Genomic DNA, 24,153 nt, shown 5'->3' with positions numbered 1-24,153 from the left:
TCCATTACGGTTCCACTGTTCAGTGACCAGCTTGTTCATTATTCTCACAATATTATCTACTTTCTTCATTTCAGTCTGTCTCTTAGATCCTGGGCTTCTGATGTCTTTCCATGGCGGATGAATACAATTTAAAACACGAAAGGTGCTGGAGGAAAGGTTTAACATTCCCCCTCCCCAAGGTGAAATCTTTGCCTGGCCTCAGTCACTAAGTCTCTCAGGAGCAGAACCTGAATGCACACTGAGAGACAGTGAATAAGAATGATAACCGGTGGTTGGGGAGAACAGCGCGTTTCTTCCAGCGGAGGACTAGGCCCATAGGACGCATTCCCGACAGATGAGCGGAGCCGATAGCAGGTGTGACACGAACGCTAGCTGGCCGCCTGACTAGAGAGAGCTCCGCCGCAAGCCGCCGCTTTTGGACTGGAGTTCCACATGTCCTCCGCGCTTGAGCCCTGGGACGCCAGAGGCCTGGCGTGCTGCCGCCGCCCCAGTTCACGTCGTGTGACCCACAACCAATGGGAGAGAAGCCAAGTATTCCCGGCGTCCGCTGTGATTGGTTCCCGGTGTGGAGGCGGTGGCAGAGGGTGGGCCTTAGGACGGGTCTCCCTTAAGCTGGGCGATCAGGCGGCGACCCTAGAGGGTAAACCTGGGGGTCCTGTAGCTGGAGGCCGCAGCGAGTCCAGAACGTCCTGGCCTTAGAGGGAGGAGGCGTCACTCGCGGTTACCAGTGCCTGACCCTCACTCCAGTTGGCGGAGGAGGAGAAGGAAGGGGCCGGGCCGGGTCCCCTCCCCTCGCGCCCCGGATGGATGTGCCCGGCCCGGTGTCTCGGCGGGCGGCGGCGGCGGCGGCCGCTGTCCTCCTGCGGACGGCTCGGGTCCGTCGCGAGTGCTGGTTCTTGCCCACCGCGCTGCTCTGCGCCTACGGCTTCTTCGCCAGCCTCAGGCCGTCCGAGCCCTTCCTGACCCCGTACCTGCTGGGGCCGGACAAGAACCTGACCGAGAGGGAGGTACGCGCGGCGGACGCGGGGCGCGGGAAGGGCGGGCGATCGGCCTGCGGGTGGGCGGCGGAGGAAGAGAGGACCGAGAAAAGCGCTCGAGCCATTCTCGGCAGAGATTTCTGATTTTTCCAGTTGGAGGTCGGCTTGGTGCTCTTCTTTGTGTTCATGATTTTCTGTTTTCTTCGGCCATGTAGGGCGAGTCTCCTGCGAAGGGCTCAGAACACGCGTCCAGAGGCCCCGTGCCTTGTGCAGTCAGGCAGTATGCTGATCGTGTTGTAATGTGGCTTAGCGTGACTGCCCAGACTGGTCCAGCAGTTCCTGCTGGGGGCGAGGGGGCAATATTTTGACAAAGAAATGAAAACAGCAAAGTGTACTTTGGACATGGCTTAGTAAATATTCATTGACTGAAAGTAGGCAACCACTGCTTTTCTGAAAGGATCTTCCCTCTACCTGCTTCACCAGCTTCCTGTCCATACCTTACTTTGTTTGCATTTGGCAGGATGGATGGGCTTAGTCAAGTAAGGACAGGACAGAAGTACAGAACATCTTAATTTGTCTTGATTTTTAATTGGGTGAGGTTGTGTCCAAGGATATCCTGCCCCTCTCTACCTTAAGACGAACCTCCAGGGATAAAGGCAGATGGCGTAACATAATTGACTCTTAATTATAGTTTTTCTTATATTGTGAATTGTTGCTTCACAGATGTTAGTTTTGCTTCTCAGATACAAGGTGGTGTCTTTGAAGGCTTCTGTGATGTTCAGGGTAATTGAGAGCACGTAGTCCATCATCAAGAGTTTCTTGCAGATTGATTTTCCCTAGATGAGGGCTTACAAATAAAGTACTTCAGAAGCGCATAGTGTACTTTAGAAATGTACTGACCTATTTAAGTGCATGGTCAAAACCAGCACTTGATTTTTGCAGAAGAAAGACAATATATAAACTGAGAAAGAAATTAAACCCAAAGTACTTCCACAAAACCGAAATAAAGCCGATTCAATACCCTCTTCCTTGAATACAACAAAGGGTGAAAGCTGAGGTCTCATGTTCTTTTTCCTACTGTCAGCCGAGGGGCCACTTCAGAGCTGTTTCTTTTTTCCTACACCTGTTCCTTCCACCCTGCCTCCTTGCCCCAGGTGCTGTAAAATACTCCTCCCATTTAAACCTTACTCTTCTCTATGTGGATAGTAGTCAGTCACTTCTTTTGAGTAGCAACTCAGTAACCCTGCATAACAGGTCAGAACAAGAGATGGCACTACCGGAATCATTTGCACACTGGCGGGATATAATTACTCATAGTTTGTTGTTTGCAGTTTGTTTGTTGCAGTGCTCCGTCATTTTAAAGGGCACTTGAGAGGGAATTAAGAATCAGTATTGACTTCTGTATTGAGGGTTTCACTTGAGAGTCTGACATTTGTTCACTTCTAGCAAGTATCACTGACTTTTTGCCTGGCCTTAAATTACCCTATTGACCTGCCCGTTGTGGGATGGAGTGGCTGGGCCGTTTCTCAGTCTTGTGGATCAGTACATAAGCGACCGTAACAGTTATTCATAACCTATTTGAGTTTTAATACTGATTTAAAGCAATAATGTCAAAACGGCCAACTTTTGTGAACAGAATGATTTTACAAGAAAATTACTGCACTGATTTGAGAAAGTATGATTCTGGAGACCCAAAACAACCACTGAATCTGAGGTGTAGCCACTGAGGCAGAATTGATACTGCTGTGAACAGCTGACCATTAAAGTTTCATGTGAACTGTCATGTGATCTGCACAGTTTGTGCGCCTTTCCTGATAGTGAAACACAGGGAGAGAAACATGTTCCCAGTGGTGATATTTGAAAGCTGATCTGTTTTGTCATGTGCTGTGGGTAGAAGGTTGCTGTGTGATGTGCTACCAAGATCATGTGCTCTGTCCTATCAGAAAGCTTTTCAAGGTGAGTGAAGTATGTTCAGGGGGCACAGAAATAAAGCAGAGTTGCCAGGCGTAGTAACTATTTGCTGATTGTATAACAAAAACATAAGTGTACTTCTCTTATTGCAAATTAGTTGAGGAAAAGGGTGGGATTTGAAGAGAAATCTAGTAGTCTGGGGAAGGGGTGTCTTCTCAGAGGACCACCAAATCATGGCTGATTCTCCTCTGCTTACCTTGTGGCAAACCCTACGTTTGTTGTATAACTAATAATTGAAATAAATAGAACAACTTATTACTTACTGAATGCTTGCTTTTTGCCGTGGACAGTTAAATAAAAAATATTACATGATTTTTAAGCAAAGCTAATGCTAAGTCATATTCAGCGACATTTGTATTAAAGTTTGTGTTTGCTCTTAGAAGACTGCAGAAGGGCCAAGTTGGTTTGAGTAGAGCTATTGTTAACTAAATCCTAAAATAAAAGGAGAGGAGAAAAAGATTTCTTCTCTCTACTCTCAAAGGTTTTTTTCTTAGATTTCAGGAAAAGCATTAACTTTAAAACAGATATCAGTTTATAAGTTTTAAGCAGGCTAAAATTTGACTGTATGTTAATAGTTGAAGGCCAGACTTTCAGTAAAACAGATCTTTATCTCTAAAAATTTTTATCCTTTCATCATTGTAGCATGTGTTTTGACAGACATTTACTACCTTTCTTAGATTTTTTAAAACATTCCACCTGTTTTGCCTAATATTCAGAGCCTCACAAAGTTTGGTTTTTACCTCCTTGACAACCTTATATCCTACTACAAACCTTCTTCCCCTTACCACTTCCACATAACCAAGCTCCATTCATATTAATCTAATAGTCTTAAGTCCGGCATATCCACAGTCTGTCATCTGTTGACATGTACTCAAAGACTTATTCTCTTCTTGGAGTAATCTTCCCGTATATATCTGTTGATATCTTTGTTAGTCTTTAGGTTTCTCATCCTTCAAGGTCCATTTTGAAGAAACAACCCTGTATTTCCTATTTCCATTATAAATACTGCATATATTATATATTCCTCACTAGGTTCAATACTCCTGGAGAGCTGAGGATCTCAGTTTATTTATTTAGAGACAGTCTTGCTCTGTTGCCCAGGCTGGAGTGCAGTGGTGCGATCTCGGCTCACTGCAACGTCTACCTCCCAGGTTTAAGTGATTCTCATGCCTCAGTTTCCTGAGTAGCCAGGATTATAGGCTTGTGCCACTACACCCAGCTAATTTTTTATATTTTTAGTAGAGTCGGGGTTTTGCCATGTTGGCCAGGCTGGTTTTGAACCCCTGGCCTCAAGTGATCTGTCCAACTTGGCCTCCCAAAGTGCTAGGATTACAGGCATGAGCTACAGTGCCTAGCCTTATTTTATAATTTTTTTTTTTTTTTTTTTTTTTTGAGATGGAGTTTCGCTCTTGTTGCCCAGGCTGGAGTGCAATGGCATGATCTCGGCTCATTACAACCTCTGCCTCCCAGATTCAAGTGATGCTCCTTCCTCAGCCTGCCGAGTAGCTGGGACTACAGGCACGTGCCACTATGCCCGGCTAATTTTTTTGTATTTTTAGTAGAGACGAGGTTTTGCCATGTTGGCCAGGCTGGTCTCGAACGCCTGACCTCAGGTAATCTACCCACCTCGGCTTCCCAAAGTGCTGGGATTACAGGCATGAGCCACTGCGCTCGGCCATTTTATTCTTTTTGTCACCTCCATGCTGGTTGAAAACAATGTTGTGCAAATAACTGCCTATTAGTTGTTTAATTGAAACTTGATTCTAATTTAAAGTCTACATCTAAATTAGAACTGAAAAATGAACATCTGTTTTCCCTTGACTTTGTAGCTCAAGAAAGCACAAGCACTGATCCAAAGAGTTGTGAAAGGCACCTTGGGCATAATAAAATCAATTCCCTTTGCTCACATGGCAGATGTTACCTGAAGTGAGAAGTTGGAGTATGGACAATTAATAAGGGTCTGTAATTGGTACATTTTTCCTGTAGGATGTTTCCCTTCAAGATTCAAAATATCAAGGAAGCATTTTTTGCTGTCATTGGAAACACTGAAAGAGGAAAGGATCTGCTTTGGAGACCCATTAGTTAAGTGCTGGAGACTGTAGTCTTCATCTCTTCATGAATGCCCTGTAAAAGTACCTCAGTGCAGATTGGAAAAGCTACTGCAGGCATTAGAGTTAACCTTGGAAGATAGTAGATGATTAATAGCAGTTTTCTGACTGAAGAAACCAGGCATTTTAGTGTGGCGGATTCAGAATGTATGAATTCAGATCCTTCTTCTGCCAATCCTGTGATAACTTGGGACAATTCACTTAACCTTTCTTTAAGGCCAAGTTTCCTTGTTTGTAAAATAGAGATGATAGAAGCATTTACCTTAGGTTTGTGGTTTGGATTAAATAGAGAGAATTTAGATAAAGTGCTTAGCATGGTGTGTAACATAGCAGTAGAGGTTTGTTATTATGATGCTGATAATAGTGTGGGGGGCATTCATCCTGGGTTGATGTCTCTTAGAAGAGAAAATGCAGGTTTCTTATTTAGAATAAGTTAAAGAGAACCTGTGTGGTCTTCCCCCTCCCCCCTATTTGCCTTTCTTTTTGTTTTTAGTTGTTATTGCAAGGCTGGCAGTGTTAGTCTCCTTCATCTCCATTATCTAAATTGTAGTTTTGTATTAGTAGAATTAGACTCATGAGTAAAGATACTTTAAATTGATAATTTAAAGGATGAAACTTAGACAATGAAAACTTAGCAGTTAATCATTTTGGGACAACTATTGTTAAAAGTTATGTAACATGTCTAAGCACAGACAATATTATTGGAGTGAAGAGGTCATCCAAAATCCCAAAACAAAGGAAGATGAACTATTGAAGAGAGCAGTAGAGGACATTTTTAAAGGAAAGGTTTGATGCTAGTACTTCATGGTGCCATGTTGGGGAAATTGTGAAGGTGACACTTAGTCAAACAGAGGAGGCGGTTTCAAATTTTAGAAAATGGACAGGCTGGGCATGGTGGTTCACAGCACTTTGGGAGGCCGAGGCGGGTGGATCATGAGGTCAGGAGTTCGAGACCAGCCTGGCCAACATATTGAAACCCTGTCTCTCCCAGAAATACAAAAAATTGGCCCGGCATGGTGGCAGGCACCTGTAATTCCAGCTACTCGGGAGGCTGAGGCAGGAGAATCGCTTGAACCCGGGAGACAGAGGTTGCAGTAAGCCGAGATCACGCCATTGCACTCCAGCCTGGGTGACAAGAGTGAAACTACGCCTCAAAAAAAAAAGAAAGCTGACAGAGAATATCTGTAAAAGTATAGGCCACAAAGGAATGACAAGTTGTTAATTAGAACACAACTGTGAAATCTCAAGATTACTCTCAGCTGCTTTGGTTTTCTACTTAGAGTTATCTAATGCAGCTAAGGGCACTTTGTTCCTCATTAGTTAAAATTTCCACAGTTTTGAATAAGAATCATTTCTACAGTTCTTGATTATTCGTTTAGGCACATAGTCAGGTGCAACAAAATTTCCTGATCAAGTAGAGCTTGCTAACTGATTTACCAACACAAATTAGACCAAAATTCATGAAGGTGAGGCCATTAAACAGATCGCTTTTGTCTGGAATGTATTTCAGAAAATGGGGATTATGTTTTACTTTTATAGCTGTGCTCTGCACTGGCAAGAGATTTTGCAACAATTGTTTATTGTTTCTCTAAAACCTTAGAATCTTAGCTCATATTAGACTTGAGTGAACCGAGATGTACAGGAAAGATAAAAAGAAAGTTACTATTGGTCTCAGAATGTAAAAGTCTGGGATTAGGTTGCTCCATCACAAAGTCTTCAGCCTTTTACCAAAACTACCTTGCAAAAAGCACTTAAAAAAAGTTGAGGCCACTGACAAAAGGAAGGAAAAATCTCCTACAGTGATTGTTATTGGAAGAATGGGAATGCTAGCTCAATTAATTTAGTTAATACATACTGCCCCAGATGTCCTTGTCAGCTTGTCCTCTAGTCTTCAGACTTTGTGAATAAATCAGGTGGAGTAAGTAATTTACATGTTGTGTCTCATTTAATTTTTGCAACAAACAACCCCCCTTTACTGATAATGGAGATTAAGGCTAAGGGGAACTAAAAGAATGTTGTCTACAATCACACAGCAAGTGATGGAACTGAAATTCCTGCTGGGGTCTTTCTGGTTTAAAGTTTATTTTAAAGATCATTTCTACTATATCCCAATTTTAAAATACACATTAAAAAGAAAACAGCAAAAACTTCTATTTTTTTTTTTCTATTTAAAAACAAGCAAAAAGAAGGACATAAAAGTTGCCTATAATCCTGCCATCTAGAGAGAGTTAATTCTGTCAGGACTGTAGGACCGATTGACCATCTTTATTTGTTCCTCTGCCCCAAAAGAAACAAAACTTAAAGTCAGAGAAGCTTAAAGAAACAATAGGATAAAGGCTCCCTATCTTATGTCTAGAAGTAAGAATTGACAGTGATTCAGTTTTCGAAGCATTTATTGAATAGTATCTTCCAAACAGTATGCTGGCTTTTAGACAGGTTATACAGGTGAATGTAGGGGTCTATCCTTAAAAAGCCTATAAGGCAGTTGTTCTCAACTCTGGCTCATTTAAAAATCTCTTGGGAAGTTTTTAGAAAATATCTGTGGCTGGGCATTTTTTTTTTTTTTTTTTTTTTAAAGAGACAGAGTCTTGCTCTGTCATACAGGCTGGAGTGTAGTGGTGTGATCATAAGTCACTGCAGCCCCAAACTCCTGGGCTCAAGCAATTCTCCCACCTCAGCCTCCTGAGTAGCAGCCATAGGCACATGCCACCACGCTTGGCTAACAAATTTTTAAAAGCTTGTTAGGAGATGCAGCCATGGTGAAGAGCCAGTATTATGAATTAATTGGGGAAACTGATGCATATAGATCAGTATCAGGAGAGTTTGAGGCTAGGCAAGATGGCTCACATGTCTGTAATCCCAGCACTTTGGGAGGCTGAGGCTGGTGGATTGCTTTGAGCCCAGGAGTTTGAGACCAGCCTGGGTAACATGGTGAAACCCTATCTCTACCAAAAAAAGAATAAATAAAAATAAAAAAATAAAAAATAAATTAGCTGGGCGTGGTAGTATAGGCCTGTAGTCCCAGCTGCTGGGGAGGCGGAGGTGGAAGAATCACCTGAGCCTCACCTGAGGCGGAGGTTGCAGTGAACCATGATTCTGCCACTGCACTCCAGCCTAGGTGACAGAGGGAGACCCTGTCTCAAAAAAACCAAAAAAAAAACCAAAAGAAAAAAAAAAAAAGGGTTTGAATGTTGTAATACAAGTACTTTTGGCTTCCGCAGTCTTTCTGAATAAGGAAGTCTTTGAACTAGGCCTTGATTAATGGGAAGAATTTATTAGGAAAAAGATGATGGTGTTGGGGATAGGAAAGGATATTTCAGGCTGGGCGAGGTGGCTCACCCCTGTAATCCTAGCGCTTTGGGAGGCTCCTCATTTGAGGTCAGGAGTTTGAGACCAACCTGGCCAACATGGTGAAATCCCACCTTTACTAAAAATACACAAATTAGCTGGGTGTGATGGTGGGTGCCTGTAATCTCAGCTATTCGGGAGGCTGAGGCAGGAGAATCACTTGAACCTGGGAGGCGGAGGTTGCAGTGAGTCAAGATCGTACCGCTGCACTCCAGCCTGGGCGCAGAGCGAGACTCCATCTTAAACCAAAAAAAAAGAGAAAAGATATTTTCAAACAATTATCTGAACTGTTGTTGTCAAGGTTTCTTGATTGATAAGGATGAGATCTTTGAGGTATTTGTAGGTTGTTTTTTAAGAATAAATTCTTTATGAGTATTCCGGGTCCTTTCATCACTAATGGTTTTTTTTTTTTTTTTCTCTTTCTACCAGGTCTTCAATGAAATTTATCCAGTATGGACTTACGCCTACCTGGTGCTACTGTTTCCTGTGTTCCTTGCCACAGACTACCTCCGTTATAAACCTGTTGTTCTACTGCAGGGGCTCAGCCTTATTGTTACATGGTTTATGCTGCTCTATGCCCAGGGACTGTTGGCCATTCAATTTCTAGAATTTTTTTATGGCATCGCCACAGCCACTGAAATTGCCTATTACTCTTATATCTACAGTGTGGTAGACTTGGGCATGTACCAGAAAGTCACAAGTTACTGTCGAAGTGCCACTTTGGTGGGCTTTACAGTGGGCTCTGTCCTAGGGCAAATCCTTGTCTCAGTGGCAGGCTGGTCGCTGTTCAGCCTGAATGTCATCTCTCTTACCTGTGTTTCAGTGGCTTTTGCTGTGGCCTGGTTTTTACCTATGCCACAGAAGAGCCTCTTCTTTCACCACATTCCTTCTACCTGCCAGAGAGTGAATGGCATCAAGGTACAAAATGGTGGCATTGTTACTGACACCCCAGCTTCTAACCACCTTCCTGGCTGGGAGGACATTGAGTCAAAAATCCCTCTAAATATGGAGGAGCCTCCCGTGGAGGAACCGGTAAGCTCAGCCTTCAATATCCTGTAATTGCTACTATGGGGGCTGGACCAGTGGTGAAAAAAACAGCAAACTCCCTCTTGGTAGATCTTGTATTTATTTGGATTCATGTTTTATCCTGAGTTGGTTTATTGCTTTATTCATTCATTCATTCAAGCTATGGTTTATTTATATTAGGGATGACGCATTTATTTCTTCCTGGAGTGTATGACCTCCAGAGTCAGACTGATACAGCATTATATTGTTCATGTCAGAGAGGTCTTGGATTGCAAGGGATGTGTCTTCATCTTTTGAGTGTTTGGCATATAAATAAAGCACTCAGAAAATTTTTCCTAAATGAGTAGATGAAATGATTCTAATAAATGATTAAATATCTACTTCTAGTTTCTGAATTGAAGCCCAAATTATTATTATTATTTTTGAGATGGAGTCTTGCTCTGTTGCCGAGGCTGGAGAACAGTGGTGCGATCTCAATCCACTACAACCTCCGCCCCCAGAGTTCAAGCAGTTCTCCTGCCTCAGCCTCTTCCCTAGTAGCTGGGATTACAGGCGCTCGCCACCACGCCCAGCTAATGTTTCTATTTTAGTAGAGACGGGGTTTCATCATGTGGGCCAGGCTGGTCTCGAACTCCTGACCTCAAGCAGTCCACCCGCCTCAGCCTACCAAAGTGCTGGGATTACAGGCGTTAGCCACCGCACCCAGTCATGAAGCCCACAGTATTTAAGGGTAAGAAGTTATTTTCTTCTTCTGTGCTAGGAGGGATATCTGTTATTATATTTCAAATGACAATTTGCTGAAGTGAAGTAGTAATGAATAATACAGATGAGATCACAAGAGGACAGTTTTAGGTGGTGATGGAATAAATATTAAAAGTGTGTTATGAAGCTGTCTCTTGGAAGAGAGAGGTATGACATTAAAATAATTTATCCATCTGTTCTGTCTAGCCAGGAAGATGAATACCTTTCCCTAGACACTCACCCTTTTTTTTTTTTTTTTAAATATACAAGTTTTTTTTTTTTGTTTCTATTAGGTTATAAGCTGTGAGGAACAAAGTTAATTCCAGCCACACTGTAGTCTTAGTTTTCCTGGGACATGTTTGGAAATAAGCCTATTAACATTCCAGCTTTGTAGATGGCCTCAGTCGGACTGAGCTCCATAAGCTTTGTAGGCTGGCTGATGATAAAGAACCATTATGAATAAAGTCTTTCATTCTCTACTGAGAGTTAACTGAATTGTTTAAATGTGGCATCTAATGTCCTCATTGAAAATTACTCTCTTTTCTCTATCCCCATTCTTCAGCTCTCAAATTACTACTTGAAATTTAAGTTATCATCCCAAAGAGCCTGGGTAGACTTGTAGATCCTGGGCAACCCTCATCATGAAACTCACCTTGATTACCAGGGCACCTGTGAGCAGTTTTTGTCAGAATGACCAAGGATTAAGTGGCAATGAAATGCTGATTTTTTCATAGTTTGTTAGGTGATATTGGAGAGTCAACAGAGGGTTGATGGGGGAGGAAAGGAGGTAGATTTTACGAAGTGGAAAAAAAATAAAGACCCTTCTTTTTTTTTTTTTTTGAGACAGAGTCTCGCTCTGTCGCCCGGGCTGGAGTGCAGTGGAGCAATCTCGGCTCACTGCAAGCTCCGCCTCCCGGGTTCACGCCATTCTCCTGCCTCAGCCTCCGAGTAGCTGGGACTACAGGCGCCCGCCACCGCGCCCGGCTAATTTTTTGTATTTTTTAGTAGAGACGGTGTTTCACCGTGGTCTCGATCTCCTGACCTCGTGATCTGCCCGCCTTGGCCTCCCAAAATGCTGGGATTACAAGCATGAGCCACCGCGCCCAGCCAAGACCCTTCTTTATCTGTTTTGAATGTGTTACAGTGGCTTTAGCTAAAATTAACATATATACATATAATATGTGTATTTATATTTTAGATATTAACATATTGACTATAGTTCTAAAGATTTTCATAGACAGTTTCAAACTTTTTTGAATATAAATAAGAAACATAGAAAACACATTTTACATAGAAAACCTGTACATACATAGGTATGTATATATTTTATATATAACAGAAACAAGTTTTACAACAGTATTTTATTCTGATACATTCTTTTATTTTTTTAAATTCAGTTCACTGTCCTCTAAATCAATTTTATTACCAACTTATGGGTGGTGACCTATAGTTTTAAAAACTCTGTTCTAGATTAACTTGAAATACTTGTTTATAGATACACAGTGTGTCAGTATTTTATATACTGAAGAATTGTAGAATTTTAGAGTTAGAAATGACTCTAATCACAAGTCATAGAAAAATCAGAGCATTTTAAAAAGAGATTAGATTTCATCAAGACTGTCCTTTTAGAGATAAGGATTAGGATCAGAGATTAGCAACTTAGGCAGAATTGTACAAATATACTCTTGAACATAATTTTAAAGTGTATATGGGATCCAGTTCTCTCTAAACCTTTCTCCATGAAGTCTTTTAACTAGGGTAACAGTGTCAGAACCATCAGGTCAGTTACACTGTTTTCAGAATTAGGATTCAAGTCAGTTCCCTGATATCCTAGGCTCTGCTACTGATACCATACCAGATGGGCAGTGCTGCTTGGTATTGGCACTGACTGGCCCTAAAATGCTGCTGTTTTTCTTTGGCAAGCTTGAAGGAAATTCAGAATATGGATATTAGGGATCACAGAGCTATTTTAAGTTAACAAGACCTATAATTAAACCATAAATTATAATTGTGGTAATTATTGAAGAGTAGGTAGGTAGGTGGTTTTATCTTGATTTTTATAGAAAGAGAAAATGAAGTAGGAGGAGTCTAAGTGATAGCTCACTCTACAAGTTACCTTAGAGTATTTGTGAGTTATTTTTAAAGAGAGTCTATTGCACTGGGGCAAAGGGTGCTGACCTTGCAGAAAGAAGAACCAAAGCTGGTGACTTTCTTTCACAAGCAGGGCTGGATTCATTATGTAGTTGGCTGATTGGTGAACCTGATTTATTTTGAGTTCTTCATCTATTAGAAATGACATAAATTAAACCACTTCTTTAGCATAGGTTCTGACATGTAATTAATACCTAGTAAATGATTCTTTTAATATAGCCATGCTTTTATTTATTGTTTGATATCTTTTACTACTAGTAAGTGTTCTTTCTGTGTCTGCATGTCTAAGGTCTATAAACAATGACAGCAGCGAAATTAATGCTTCTACTTTGGTATTAAATAATGTCATTTCTAGCAGCAGGGTGTAGTGAGTTTTGAAGAAAATGAAGTCCAAACCCTAGTTCTAATACTTGGGCATATTACTTGATTCTGTGAGATTTAGTTTCCTTATGTACATATCTACCTTATAGGGTTATTTTGAGTATTTAAAGCTTTCAAATGAGTTTACATAGTAGGTTTCTAATAAATGGTAATTGCTGTTATTACTATTATCCTTATCATTACACATGAATAATCCGGAACAGCTTTGTACTTTTATGGTAGATAGTCATGTATTTGTGAGGTTGTAAATAGAGCAATCTTCCCTTTTCTCTTTGAATTAATCACCCCTAGTCGTCTTCATCGTCTTCATCGTCATCATCATTATCATCATCATTATTATCACACCTCCCATTTATTTTGACCTGGGTTTCAGATACTGTGCTAAGAACTTTTAGAGTCAGTATATTATTTGATTCTTATTAAAACTCAATAATGTAGATATTTGCTCATTTTACAGAAGAGGAAACTAAATTTAGTTAACTGACTTGCACAAAGGCACATAGGAAGTGGCACTTTAAAAATTTCCAACTCAGGCCGGGCACGGTGACTCATACCTGTAATCCCAGCACTTTGGGTGGGCAAGGCTGGCAGATCACTTGAGGTCAGGAGTTCGAGACGAGCCTTGCCAACATAGTGAAATACCACGTCTGCTAAAAAAAAAAAAAAATACAAAAACTAGCTGGGCGTGGTGGTACATGCCTGTAATCCCAGCTACTTGGGAGGCTGAGGCAGGAGAGTTGCTTTAACCCGGGAGGCAGAGGTTGCAGTGAGCTGAGATAGTGCCACTGTACTCTAGCCTGGGCAACAGAGACTCTGTTTCAAAAAAAAAAAAAAAAAAAAAAAAAAAAAAATTTCCACCCATATCTAGTTGACTCCAAAAACCACCACTACAGTAGGGACTTCCATTCCCTGATAGAGGGAAGTAATTGTTAAAGATTTTTAAATTTATAAAACAGCGTCAAAATCTTATGTTCAAATGAAATCCGAAACTAGATGCCTGTTATGATAAGTAAATAAAAATTGAGCCTTTCTGATTGAAACAGGAATGCAGGTCTGATAATTTTATGTACTTGAGCCTGTTATTCATCCCACATGAAACTCTTAAAGCTCCATGGAACACAGTGAAGGCCACTTATTAAATTAGAGCTTGCATGATTAACTATGAGCAGCTCGGAGTTTTGATGTAATAGAAATAAACCTTTGTTTGTAGATGTAATTAACAAGAAACATAAAAGGTAATATGTCAAATGCTTCTTTATAAAGTGTGATTAATATAAGCTTAACATTTGAAGCCTAGAAAACAGCATAGAAGGAAGCCTGCAGATTATAGCAAGAGATGCCGATTTTATAAACAGGACCTGCTATCTTTTCTTTTTGGCTTGGCCAGATAATAGATTGAGTAGTTATTAACTTCTGTGTGCAGAATTCATTATTATGTAATAGATCTAAAGTTCTCAAATGCATTATACTGGGCATTATTTTATGTATGCCATGACTTTTTAAGCTATGCAATAAAAATAACATTAATTGAGCACCTCTATAATAAATACATGCATTATCTAGTTTAACTCTGTATAATCTCTTGTGGATAGGTTTTATTGTTATCATTTTCATTTTCCAGATGAGAAAACTAAGAGTTTCTTATCAGTTTATGGTAGGATTTCTAATAGAAACTTGTGAATCCTTTTAATAGTTCCATTCTTCCAGGAATATTCTTTCTTCTCTTATAATCCTTCCAGCATCCTTGAAAGTTTTAGATATCACAGTTGTTTTCCAAGTTATATTGGTTAAGCAACTGAAGCTAAATAGCAAAATTCTGATGTAGTTCAATAAACTGGTGGATCTGGAATAAAGACTTATGAAAATATGCTTGGTACCATTCACTCACTCTTAGCAAATTCACGTTATATATGATTAACAATTGTCTTGTGATTTGTTTAAATTCACAAGGTTTGCTCTCATATACAGTGCCAATAAGTCAATCTTGTAACAGCAGTATTTTGTACTTCTAGGTGGTTATCATATGCAAATTCATCAAGTAGAATTTTCAAGTGTCAGTAATTCTTTCTCTGAGTTATCTTGGTTAACCTCAGTACTCCTCCCTGAATTTTGGAAAGGGGCTGTAGTAATGGTACTTGAAGGATATCCCCCTCTGGGCTAAACAGCACAAAGAAGGAAGCACCACACTGGGGTTGCTTTGGGGACAGTATGAGAAGGTAAAAGAACGATGAAACTTGGATTCTCAGTCCAGTGAGGTTTTCTAGCCTCTGAGGGAGAAAATGGCCTTTATTTAACTAATGTTGATGGTCACCGTTACTGTATATAAGAGGAGAAAATATTTGTATTAATTTTATAAAAATGATATATATGGTGTGTGTGTGTGTGTGTGTATATATACATATCTATATATATATAGATATGTATATATACACACATGTTTTTTTGTTTTTTTGAGACAGAATCTCTCTCTATCGCCCAGGCTGGAGTGCAGTGGCGTGATCACGGCTCACTGCAGCCTTGATCTTCTAGGTTCAAGTGATCCTCCCACCTCAGTCTCCTGAGTAGCACGGACTACATGTGTACACCACCACACCCAGCTAATTAAAATGTGTGTGTGTGTGTGTATGTGTGTCTGTGTATGTGTGTGTGGAGACGGGACCTTACTATGTTGCCCAGCTTGATCTTGAATTTCTGGGTTCAAGCAGTTCTCCTGCCACGGCCTCCTGAAGTGTGATGATTCCAGGTGTGAGCTACTATGCCTGGCATCTACCTATTTTTTTAATTAAATGTTACAGAAAGCTATATAAAAAATAAAAAATCACCTGAACTACTACCACCCAAAGATTAGTGAACTTCTTTTCAAACATCTCTTTTCATATATACATATGTACATATACATTTTATAGTAAATGAAATTGTGATCTACATGTAGTCTTGTAACTTGCTGTTATTTTACTCAATGGCATATCATACTCATCTTTCCATGGCTCTCATTTTGCCTTTCCATGTTAGCCACAAAAGTAAAATTTTCTGTGTTCTTTTTTTGGTAGAGATAGGATCTCACTTTCTTGCCCAGGCTGGTCTCGAACTCCTGGGCTCAAGCAATCCTTCTGTCTTGGCCTCCCAAAGTGCTGAGATTATAGACGTGAGCCACTACACCCGGCCTTCCATGTTCTGAGCAAGGCCCAGGGATTGTAGTAACCTTTGGTGGATTAGTCCTTTCATACAGTTGAAATCAGAGATATCTGACAGAGTGTCTGACATCTCATATTCACTTCTTGGGATAGTGCCTAGTTCAGTAATGTCTTGCTTCACTCAGTTATAAGCCCAGTAGCTTTATTTATTACTTTATTATGGTACTATTTCTCATTGTTTAAATATTAAGTAATATAAAAAGTTTAAGGAAAAAAATTTAAATCACTAAGAACCCACCACCTAGAGAGAACTGCTAATATTTTGGTCTACTTCTTTCCAATATTTCTATCTTAAGTGTTGGATCAATCTGTCAATTATAAGGATAGGAGGCCTTAACTGAATAGTGATTTATTAGGGTTGCTAGTCTGTTGCTTATTATTATTCTTGTTATGTTGTTTGCCAGTCTATGGGAGATGTAGATTATAGACTCCCATTGGCTGAAGCCTGCAGTCTCTTTTCATCATCATCATTTTGTAAACAGTACATCTTTTGCTGGGTTGATTACATACAGCTGTGTTAATGCTATAGCGCATTTAAAGCAAAAATCCTATGAGAACATATTTTTCGCCAGAGGAGATAAATGTAATTGTTAATAAGTTTATGAAGTAAGCAGTTAGTTTTCACAAGAAAAAAGTCTGTTAGGTAAGTAATTGGGCCTGTAAATTGCTTTCTATATAATTGCCTTCATCAGAGTTTCAGCATTGTTCCCTTTTGCTATGTAGGAACCCAAGCCAGACCGTCTCCTTGTATTGAAAGTACTATGGAATGATTTCCTGATGTGCTACTCCTCTCGCCCTCTTCTCTGCTGGTCTGTGTGGTGGGCCCTCTCTACCTGTGGCTATTTTCAAGTTGTGAACTACACACAGGGCCTGTGGGAGAAAGTGATGCCTTCTCGCTATGCTGCTATCTATAATGGTGGTGTAGAGGCCGTTTCAACCTTACTGGGTAAGCAATGCAGGATAATAGAGGGTGGTGGTGGGGAAGGGATTCCTCTGGTAGTTAAGCCAGCCATAATCAGATTTACTCACCCCTCCCAAATTTGAAATAGCCTCAAAAAATGATTTACTTATTTTGAGCTCGATTTTATAATTTAGGAGGACAACTTAGAAGTACTCAAGTGGAGCAGGACTATGACTAACAAACTGGAATTTTTTTATAAGCTTTGGGGAAACCTAATATAACAATTTTCAAGATTGTTTATCCAAGTTTCCATTATCTCTGTATTTACTGGGTAGTTTTGTCACTTGATGTGAAATTTTGAATAGCAATATACAATAGTTTATAACAATAGTATCTAATATTTGTTGGATGTTAAATGTGCTGTTCTAAGGACATTATATACATTAACTCAATCCTCACAAAATTCCTGAGATGGGTAGAATTTATCCCCATTTTGCAATGGAAACTTGGGACTGGTAGGTTAATAACTTGCTCAAGGTCATATAGATGGTAAGTAGTAAAGTCAAGATTTGAACTCAGGCCTGTGTATTTGACCATCTTACGCTATCGTTCATTTCTAATTTGTTGACCTACCTCCTGAGGTTGTTGGATGGTGTTATATGATTTCTGTAAACACTTATTATCTGTCTTGGCCCTCAGAAAACACTTCATAGATTTTAGCTATCCTTATCATCATCACTGTTTTACCAAAAGGCAGAGAAGCCCCTTTGCCATGTTCTAGACTGCTCCTTGGTTTGAAGGAGAGATGACTCATCCTGCCATGATGCCAAATTAGAAGCTGTGGTTCTTTTTGACTCTTGCCTCTGCTTCAGCTGCAGCATTTTTTTTTTCCTTAGCAATGTCCCTTTGTCTTTGTCCTGCATTTTCATCTCATTGCCACCTCTCCTAATTCAGTCTGTCATCTCAGTGGCTCCATTTTATTGATTCCATCAAGTTCAGAAATCTCTGTGTGAGTTTCAAGGCCCTCCATAATCTTGAGCTATCCTATTTATAAGTTTGCATATTTTAAAATTTAATAATCTAAGCTGAGTTTTTAATTTATTGCAATAGCATTTGTGTAGCAAAATAACTGGATTTTTTTTTGTTCGTTCTGTAGGTGCTGTTGCTGTGTTTGCAGTTGGTTATATAAAAATATCCTGGTCAACTTGGGGAGAAATGACATTATCTCTCTTTTCTCTCCTGATTGCTGCTGCAGTGTATATCATGGACACTGTGGGTAACATTTGGGTGTGCTATGCATCCTATGTTGTCTTCAGAATCATCTACATGTTACTCATCACGATAGCAACGTATGTATTTTGGCTCATAGAAGCCTTAGGAAAAATTGTAACAGGATAAAATTTTTGGTTTCTTTACAAACCAAAATATTAAAGTTTCTAGTTAAATGAGGCAAATGGGAGGAAGCATTGTATTATATGTGCATTATCAGTTTTTCTCCTGAGGAAGCATTTAGGCAGTTTTGTTTATTCCCATGTTTGTATGTTCCTACTGTTTTCAGATGTTTGCATGAGATTTATATCATTTACTTGTAAAATGTTTTCATTTGGTTGGAAAGGCAATTGACAGTAGAAAGAAGGACTCTGCATGTTTAAAGATAAATGGTTACTTTTATTTAGAATAAATATTATAAGTACTCCGGAAGTAATTATTATTTATTCACTCTTTTATTTTATTTTATTTTTTAAGTTTTCAAATTGCTGCAAACCTCAGCATGGAACGCTATGCCCTAGTATTTGGTGTAAATACCTTCATTGCCCTGGCACTGCAGACGCTGCTCACTCTAATTGTGGTAGATGCCAGTGGCCTTGGATTAGAAATTACCACTCAGGTAAGATCTCTCCTTTGGCATCGAAGGTAGTATGTGTGACTTGATCAGGGTGACAGAAGTATATGTATGCTTAATGAAAACAAATTCAAACAATAGGGAGCAGATGTAAAGTAAAAGCATACCCTCCTTCCTTCATTCAACATCTTCTCCCCTATCCTTAGTTCTTTTCTCCTTGGAGGGTGTTGGGATTGTCAGGTCTTAGAACATTCCTGAGTGTAACTCATCAGCCCAGTGGGGCTGTTTCAGCTGAGAGGTAATATTGATTCCTTACAGGCCAAGACCACCTGCTTCCTCATCCATTATTTCCCTCTATACTTAAATCTATGCTTGGAATACTGTATCCCATGTTTGAGATTCCCTGCTTCATCTCACAACTCTTTAAGTCTCCTCCCTTTATTTAAAACACCCCTCACCCAAATACCACGGTAATGCCTTGCTGTTGATGAACAGCATTATGATTTGTAACATATGACCTATTGAGAAACTTGCACCAACACCCAACAACAATGTGAATACTTTTTACGTTCAGGAATTGTATAGTTGTATATGCCTTCATGCATTGTGAGTTTTAAGTACATCTTGTTTTGTACTTTGTCAAAATGGGCAACTGAATGAATCAAGAAGTACTTACTCCCACCCCCATCCCAACCCAAATGATTTCTTCCCAACATATTAGCCGTAATTAACTTTGTTTTTACTAAAGCGATCTAAGAGAGAAATAGTAATAATAGACAATGTGCATTGAGTGCCTCTATGTGTTTCAAGTGCTTTATATAGGATTTGCAGGGTTGCTGTATTAGACATGAAGAAGATGAGTCTGAGGGATGTTAAGTGACTTGTCCATACCGTCACTAATAGTGTTCCAGAGCTTGGAGTTAAACCAACATCTAACCCCAAAACTTATTTCAGGTCGGAAAGTAGGAGAGAAACTTAAGTGCTTCCCATCCTCCCTGTATAAGGGATAGTTCCCAGGACTATTACAGTTGAGGGAAACATGGCTGTCATTGGAAGTGGAAATTTGTCAGCAGATTCTTATAGAAATGGTGGATTTAAACACGTGGAATAATAAGATTTTATGGGTGGTGCTGAAACCCTAACTGCCATGATTGATTAATGGCTTCCTGCAGAAGTGTAGCCAACATTGAAAGAAACTGGCTCAGTGATTTAAGGCCATACTCTCATTGTACTTTTGAACCAGTTTGTAAGTATTTAGTATGTTATTTTAAGATGATGATGATGATGTTAATAAACCATATAGTCACATTAAAATTTGGCTTAGGGCATCATCCTCTGCAAACTAACACAGGAACAGAAAACCAAACACTGCATGTTCTCACTAAGTCGGTGTTGAACAATGAGAAGACATGGACACGGGGAGGGGAACAACACACATTGGGGCCTGTCGGGGGGTGGGGGGCAAGGGGAGGGAGAGCATTAGGACAAATACCTAATGCATGCGGGACTTAAAACCTAGATGATGGGTTGATAGGTGCAGCAAACCACCACGGCACACGTATACCTACATAACATATCTGCACGTTCTGCACATGTACCCCAGAACTTAAAAAAAAAATTGTCTTAGGGAAGAATTCTTATATTAAGTAATCCCATAATGGAATATAGTTGACCTGCTGCTGCCCTCTTCTGGGGAAAAATACAGAAGTTCTTGATCTTCAGAATTTGGCCTATTTGTACCCACCTATCAGCTTGAAGGCAGAGACCAGGACTGAATTATAACAATAACAGCAACGACAATAAAAGTAATACTAATAGCATTAGCATTGTGCTAATAAGCATTTATGATCTCACTGATTGCTACCAACAATGCTGTAAAGTGAGAACTATTATGAATTCCATTTTGTAAGTGAAGAAGGGCTCAGAGATGAAGTATCTCAATCAAGTTCACGCAGCTTGTAAGGGATGACGTCAGGATTCACACTCAGGCAGTCAGGCTTTATTTAGTACCACCATGCTGTGATGCTGCTTTGCGTCTTCAGGGTCTGGCACATGGTGTAAGTATGCAATATTTTTTGAGGCTTTATGGACAAATTCTGAATATACTTTATTATAGAGTAATCCTTTTGTCATTGATAATTCAATAAACTACTTTTCCCCCTTCTAGTTTTTGATCTATGCCAGTTATTTTGCACTCATCGCTGTGGTTTTCCTGGCCAGTGGTGCAGTCAGTGTTATGAAGAAATGTAGAAAGCTGGAAGATCCAGAATCAAGTTCTCAAGTAACCACTTCATAATACACTGCTGAAGGGCTTCTTCTTATAGCAAGAACTCTGCACAGCAACTGCCTGGATGTATTTGATTTTTTAAAGTATAGACATATATTTATGAATGTGCATTTCTTGACTTCAAAGCAGCCACTTCACTTATACCTTGTGTTCCGGGAATAACATTCAGAGGAGCCAGAAGTAAAGTTTATTTCATGGATTATTTATGAGAGCTAATTTAAAGATGACTTTTTTTCTGATTCAAAAGTGAACTTGATTTTAAAAACCAGTCAAGAGCAATCAAAGCAGCACATGGTGTTGTATACTTTATTAGCAAGTGAGTTTGATGTTTTATAGGTCGCATATGTCTATCTCCTTAGCCAGATGCTTGGCCTGGTGGGACCAGGGCTTCACAGAGGGCACAAAATGTTGCAAGTTATGATGGATGGAAATATGTTCTAACAGCATCTGCCTTTATTCAATTTAATTCTTATTTCTGTGTTACTCATGTGCATTGGTCTTTCTACATAGTTATTCTATCACTGGCAATATTCTGGTTTAATGTTCTGTATTTTAAGGTGTATGTATCATTTCTAATTTTAAGTTATTTTAAAAAAATTCATCATATGAATGTTCTTGGTTCCCATTGTGACGATTATGTATTTGTGTAAAATTTTAGATGTACGTTTTTGCATTATTCATATGCTTCCCAGAGAAGCTCATTTAGTTAGAAAATAAGGCAAGTTTTGAAGCCTGCTAAATGAAGAGACTTAAGAAAGCTTAAGGTAGGCTTGCTTGTCTTTAAATCTTCAATATGAAGGACTATTAATTCCAAGATTAAAAGTTCATATATGGGCTAAAGATGTAACTAGGCCATTTGTATTTGCATTCCCTTTTATTTCCAAAATAAAATGAAAAATCTTTTTTTAATAATTTCATCCCTATTTGTAGTTTTTATATTAATTTGTTTTTCTTATCCAAGTAAAGATGTCAATAGGAATTGCATTAGTCCAAGGCCTTTTTCATAAACTGAGCCTCTTTTCAGTTATTTCAATGGGACAGGAACTAGGATAGATATGATTCCTGCATTTTTTACCTTAAATCTGCCTTTGTTTCTAAAGGTAGATCATCTTGAATATTTGCTTAAAATTGCTAGTGATTTCATTACCACGTTACTTGAAAAAATGTTCTATATGCATTTAATTCTGAAATCAGTCTACCAAGGGGCCGCTAGTATATGTCAGACATGAAAACTATTTTAAAGCTGACTTTGTTGCCTTATCTTGAAAATAATCTAGATAGGTGCTTTTAACTGGAGTATTAACTTTTTTAGAATGACACAGCTGAACAGTGTTAATAACAGTGTGTCAAGATTGCAAAGTTGACATACTCATTTGGTTTAAGCAGGAATCCTGGAAGCAAATGGATGGGGATAAGAATAGGTCATTTTCTATTCACCATCCTTTACTATTAAGGGAAAGGAAAAGAACACTAGCTAAGGAAGGGAAAGGGAAGTGATATCATAAAAGTAGCAACCTCCATTTTATATTCTGTCTGTTTTTTTTTTTTTTGCTTTGTTTTGTTTGTGCTAATTTGGGAATTGTGTACTCTGAAACAAGTAGAAAAGTGCTGTTTGAGGGATTTTATTAAATCTTTTTTTAATGGAATGTGGTACAAATTGTTCACGTTACCAAAGCAATATTTCCCTGGAATTTAATTCAAAGTTTGTGGCATACAACCTGAGCCTTTTCTTTTATATATAAGACAAGAATATGTTCACATCTTGGTATGTGGCCATATTTGTAGAATGCTGAACCCAATGTGCAAGTTGTACTGTATGCAGTTTTGCAAATAAGTGAAAATAATTTGTACTTTTTATTCAATTCTGTATAGATTATAAAATTATTTTTATTAAAAAAATATTTTACAGTATATTTTCTCTTTTTAATCAAAATTGTTTTAAATTTATCTTCTATTTCAGTAGGAGCTTTAGATTATATCTTTAAATATTTTAATAATTTATCCTAGGACAAATTTCATATTAAGTCTTCCCCTGGTCTAACTTGCCTAGTTAACCTTTTGTTATCTTGTTAATTATTCCATTGCTTTGTGATTTTTACCTTTGACTCTTCCCCCTTATTTCAGATTTCCCCCCCTTTTTTTTTGGCACCCCATTGCACTGTTTTTTGTTTTGTTTTGTTTTGTTTTCATGTTGGCACTGCTCTTATGTCTTTTTAAAGCATTCTTCCTTAAAAAAAAAAAAAAGACTCTCTCTTTGATGTTAACTGAATTTTTAAAATAAAGGAAATTAAAGCAAGAGCAGAAAATACCACCTTGTTCTGAAACTTCATAGCCTCTTTGTTCCACCTCAAATTATTCTAATACCCAGGGAGGAATCTTCTTGCCATGAGTTGAGAATCATTTGTCCATTATATCCCAGAAACCTAATCAGTATTTTCTTACAGTATCCAAATGAGTACCATGTTTTAATATACCATTTCAAAATCTACTTAAGGCATTGATTTCGCTGCTTATCACCAAAGTCCTGGAATTTTTCATGCAAAAAAATTTTTTTTTTTTTTTTTTGAGACAGAGTCTTGCACTGTTGCCCAGGCTGGAGTGCAGTGGCGCAATCTCGGCTCACTGCAAGCTCCGCCTCCTGGGTTCACGCCATTCTCCTGCCTCAGCCTCCTGAGTAGCTGGGACTACAGGCGCCTGCCACCATGCCCGGCTAATGTTTTGTACTTTTAGTAGAGATGGGGTTTCACAGTGTTAGCCAGGATGATCTCGATCTCCTGACCTCGTGATCCTCCCGCATCGGCCTCTCAAAGTGCTGGGATTACAGGCGTGAGCCACTGCGCCCGGCCAAAAATTTTTTTTAAATATAGTTTTATAGCCCTATAGTTTCATTGCCTGTGTCTTATTACCTTTCAGATTGGAAGCCTTCAGAGCAGGGATCATGTCTTATTTTTGTCTTTTGTTGCAAAACAGATTCTGGTGTCATGTGAACATTTAATTATATAAATGGTATGTGATGGACTCAGCCACCTGCCAATACAATAGTTAAATGCTCATCTTTTTAAATTTTTATTTTAAAGAGGGTTCCTAGGCTGGAGTGCAGTGGCACAACCACAGCTCACTGCAGCCTTGAACTCGTGGGCTCAAGCAGTCTTCCTGCCTCAGCCTCCCAAGTAGCTGGAAATCACAGGCGGTTACCAACACACCCAGTGAATTGTTATTTTGTAG

General features: G+C 39.3%; 1 protein-coding gene across 2 annotated transcripts; it reads left to right on the top strand.

The window, feature by feature from the left end:
- The first annotated feature begins 555 nt into the window (after positions 1-555).
- On the top strand, positions 556-23,239 carry SLC19A2 (solute carrier family 19 member 2). Of its 2 annotated transcripts, XM_063627233.1 has the most exons (6): positions 556-1,007; positions 8,834-9,436; positions 16,621-16,843; positions 17,955-18,147; positions 18,545-18,686; positions 20,809-23,239. In XM_063627233.1, the coding sequence occupies exons 1-6, from the start codon at positions 804-806 to the stop codon at positions 20,935-20,937; spliced, it is 1,494 nt and encodes a 497-aa protein (XP_063483303.1). In that variant the 5' UTR covers positions 556-803; the 3' UTR covers positions 20,938-23,239. The 2 variants fall into 2 exon arrangements, with proteins under 2 accessions (XP_063483303.1, XP_063483304.1); XM_063627234.1 differs by lacking the exon at positions 8,834-9,436 and having other exon boundaries at positions 596-1,007.
- Positions 23,240-24,153: the final 914 nt, after the last annotated feature.

The sequence above is a fragment of the Symphalangus syndactylus genome, chromosome 12, assembly GCF_028878055.3.
Source record: "Symphalangus syndactylus isolate Jambi chromosome 12, NHGRI_mSymSyn1-v2.1_pri, whole genome shotgun sequence".
NCBI lineage: Eukaryota > Metazoa > Chordata > Mammalia > Primates > Hylobatidae > Symphalangus > Symphalangus syndactylus.
This window is presented reverse-complemented; position numbering and strand designations above follow the sequence as displayed.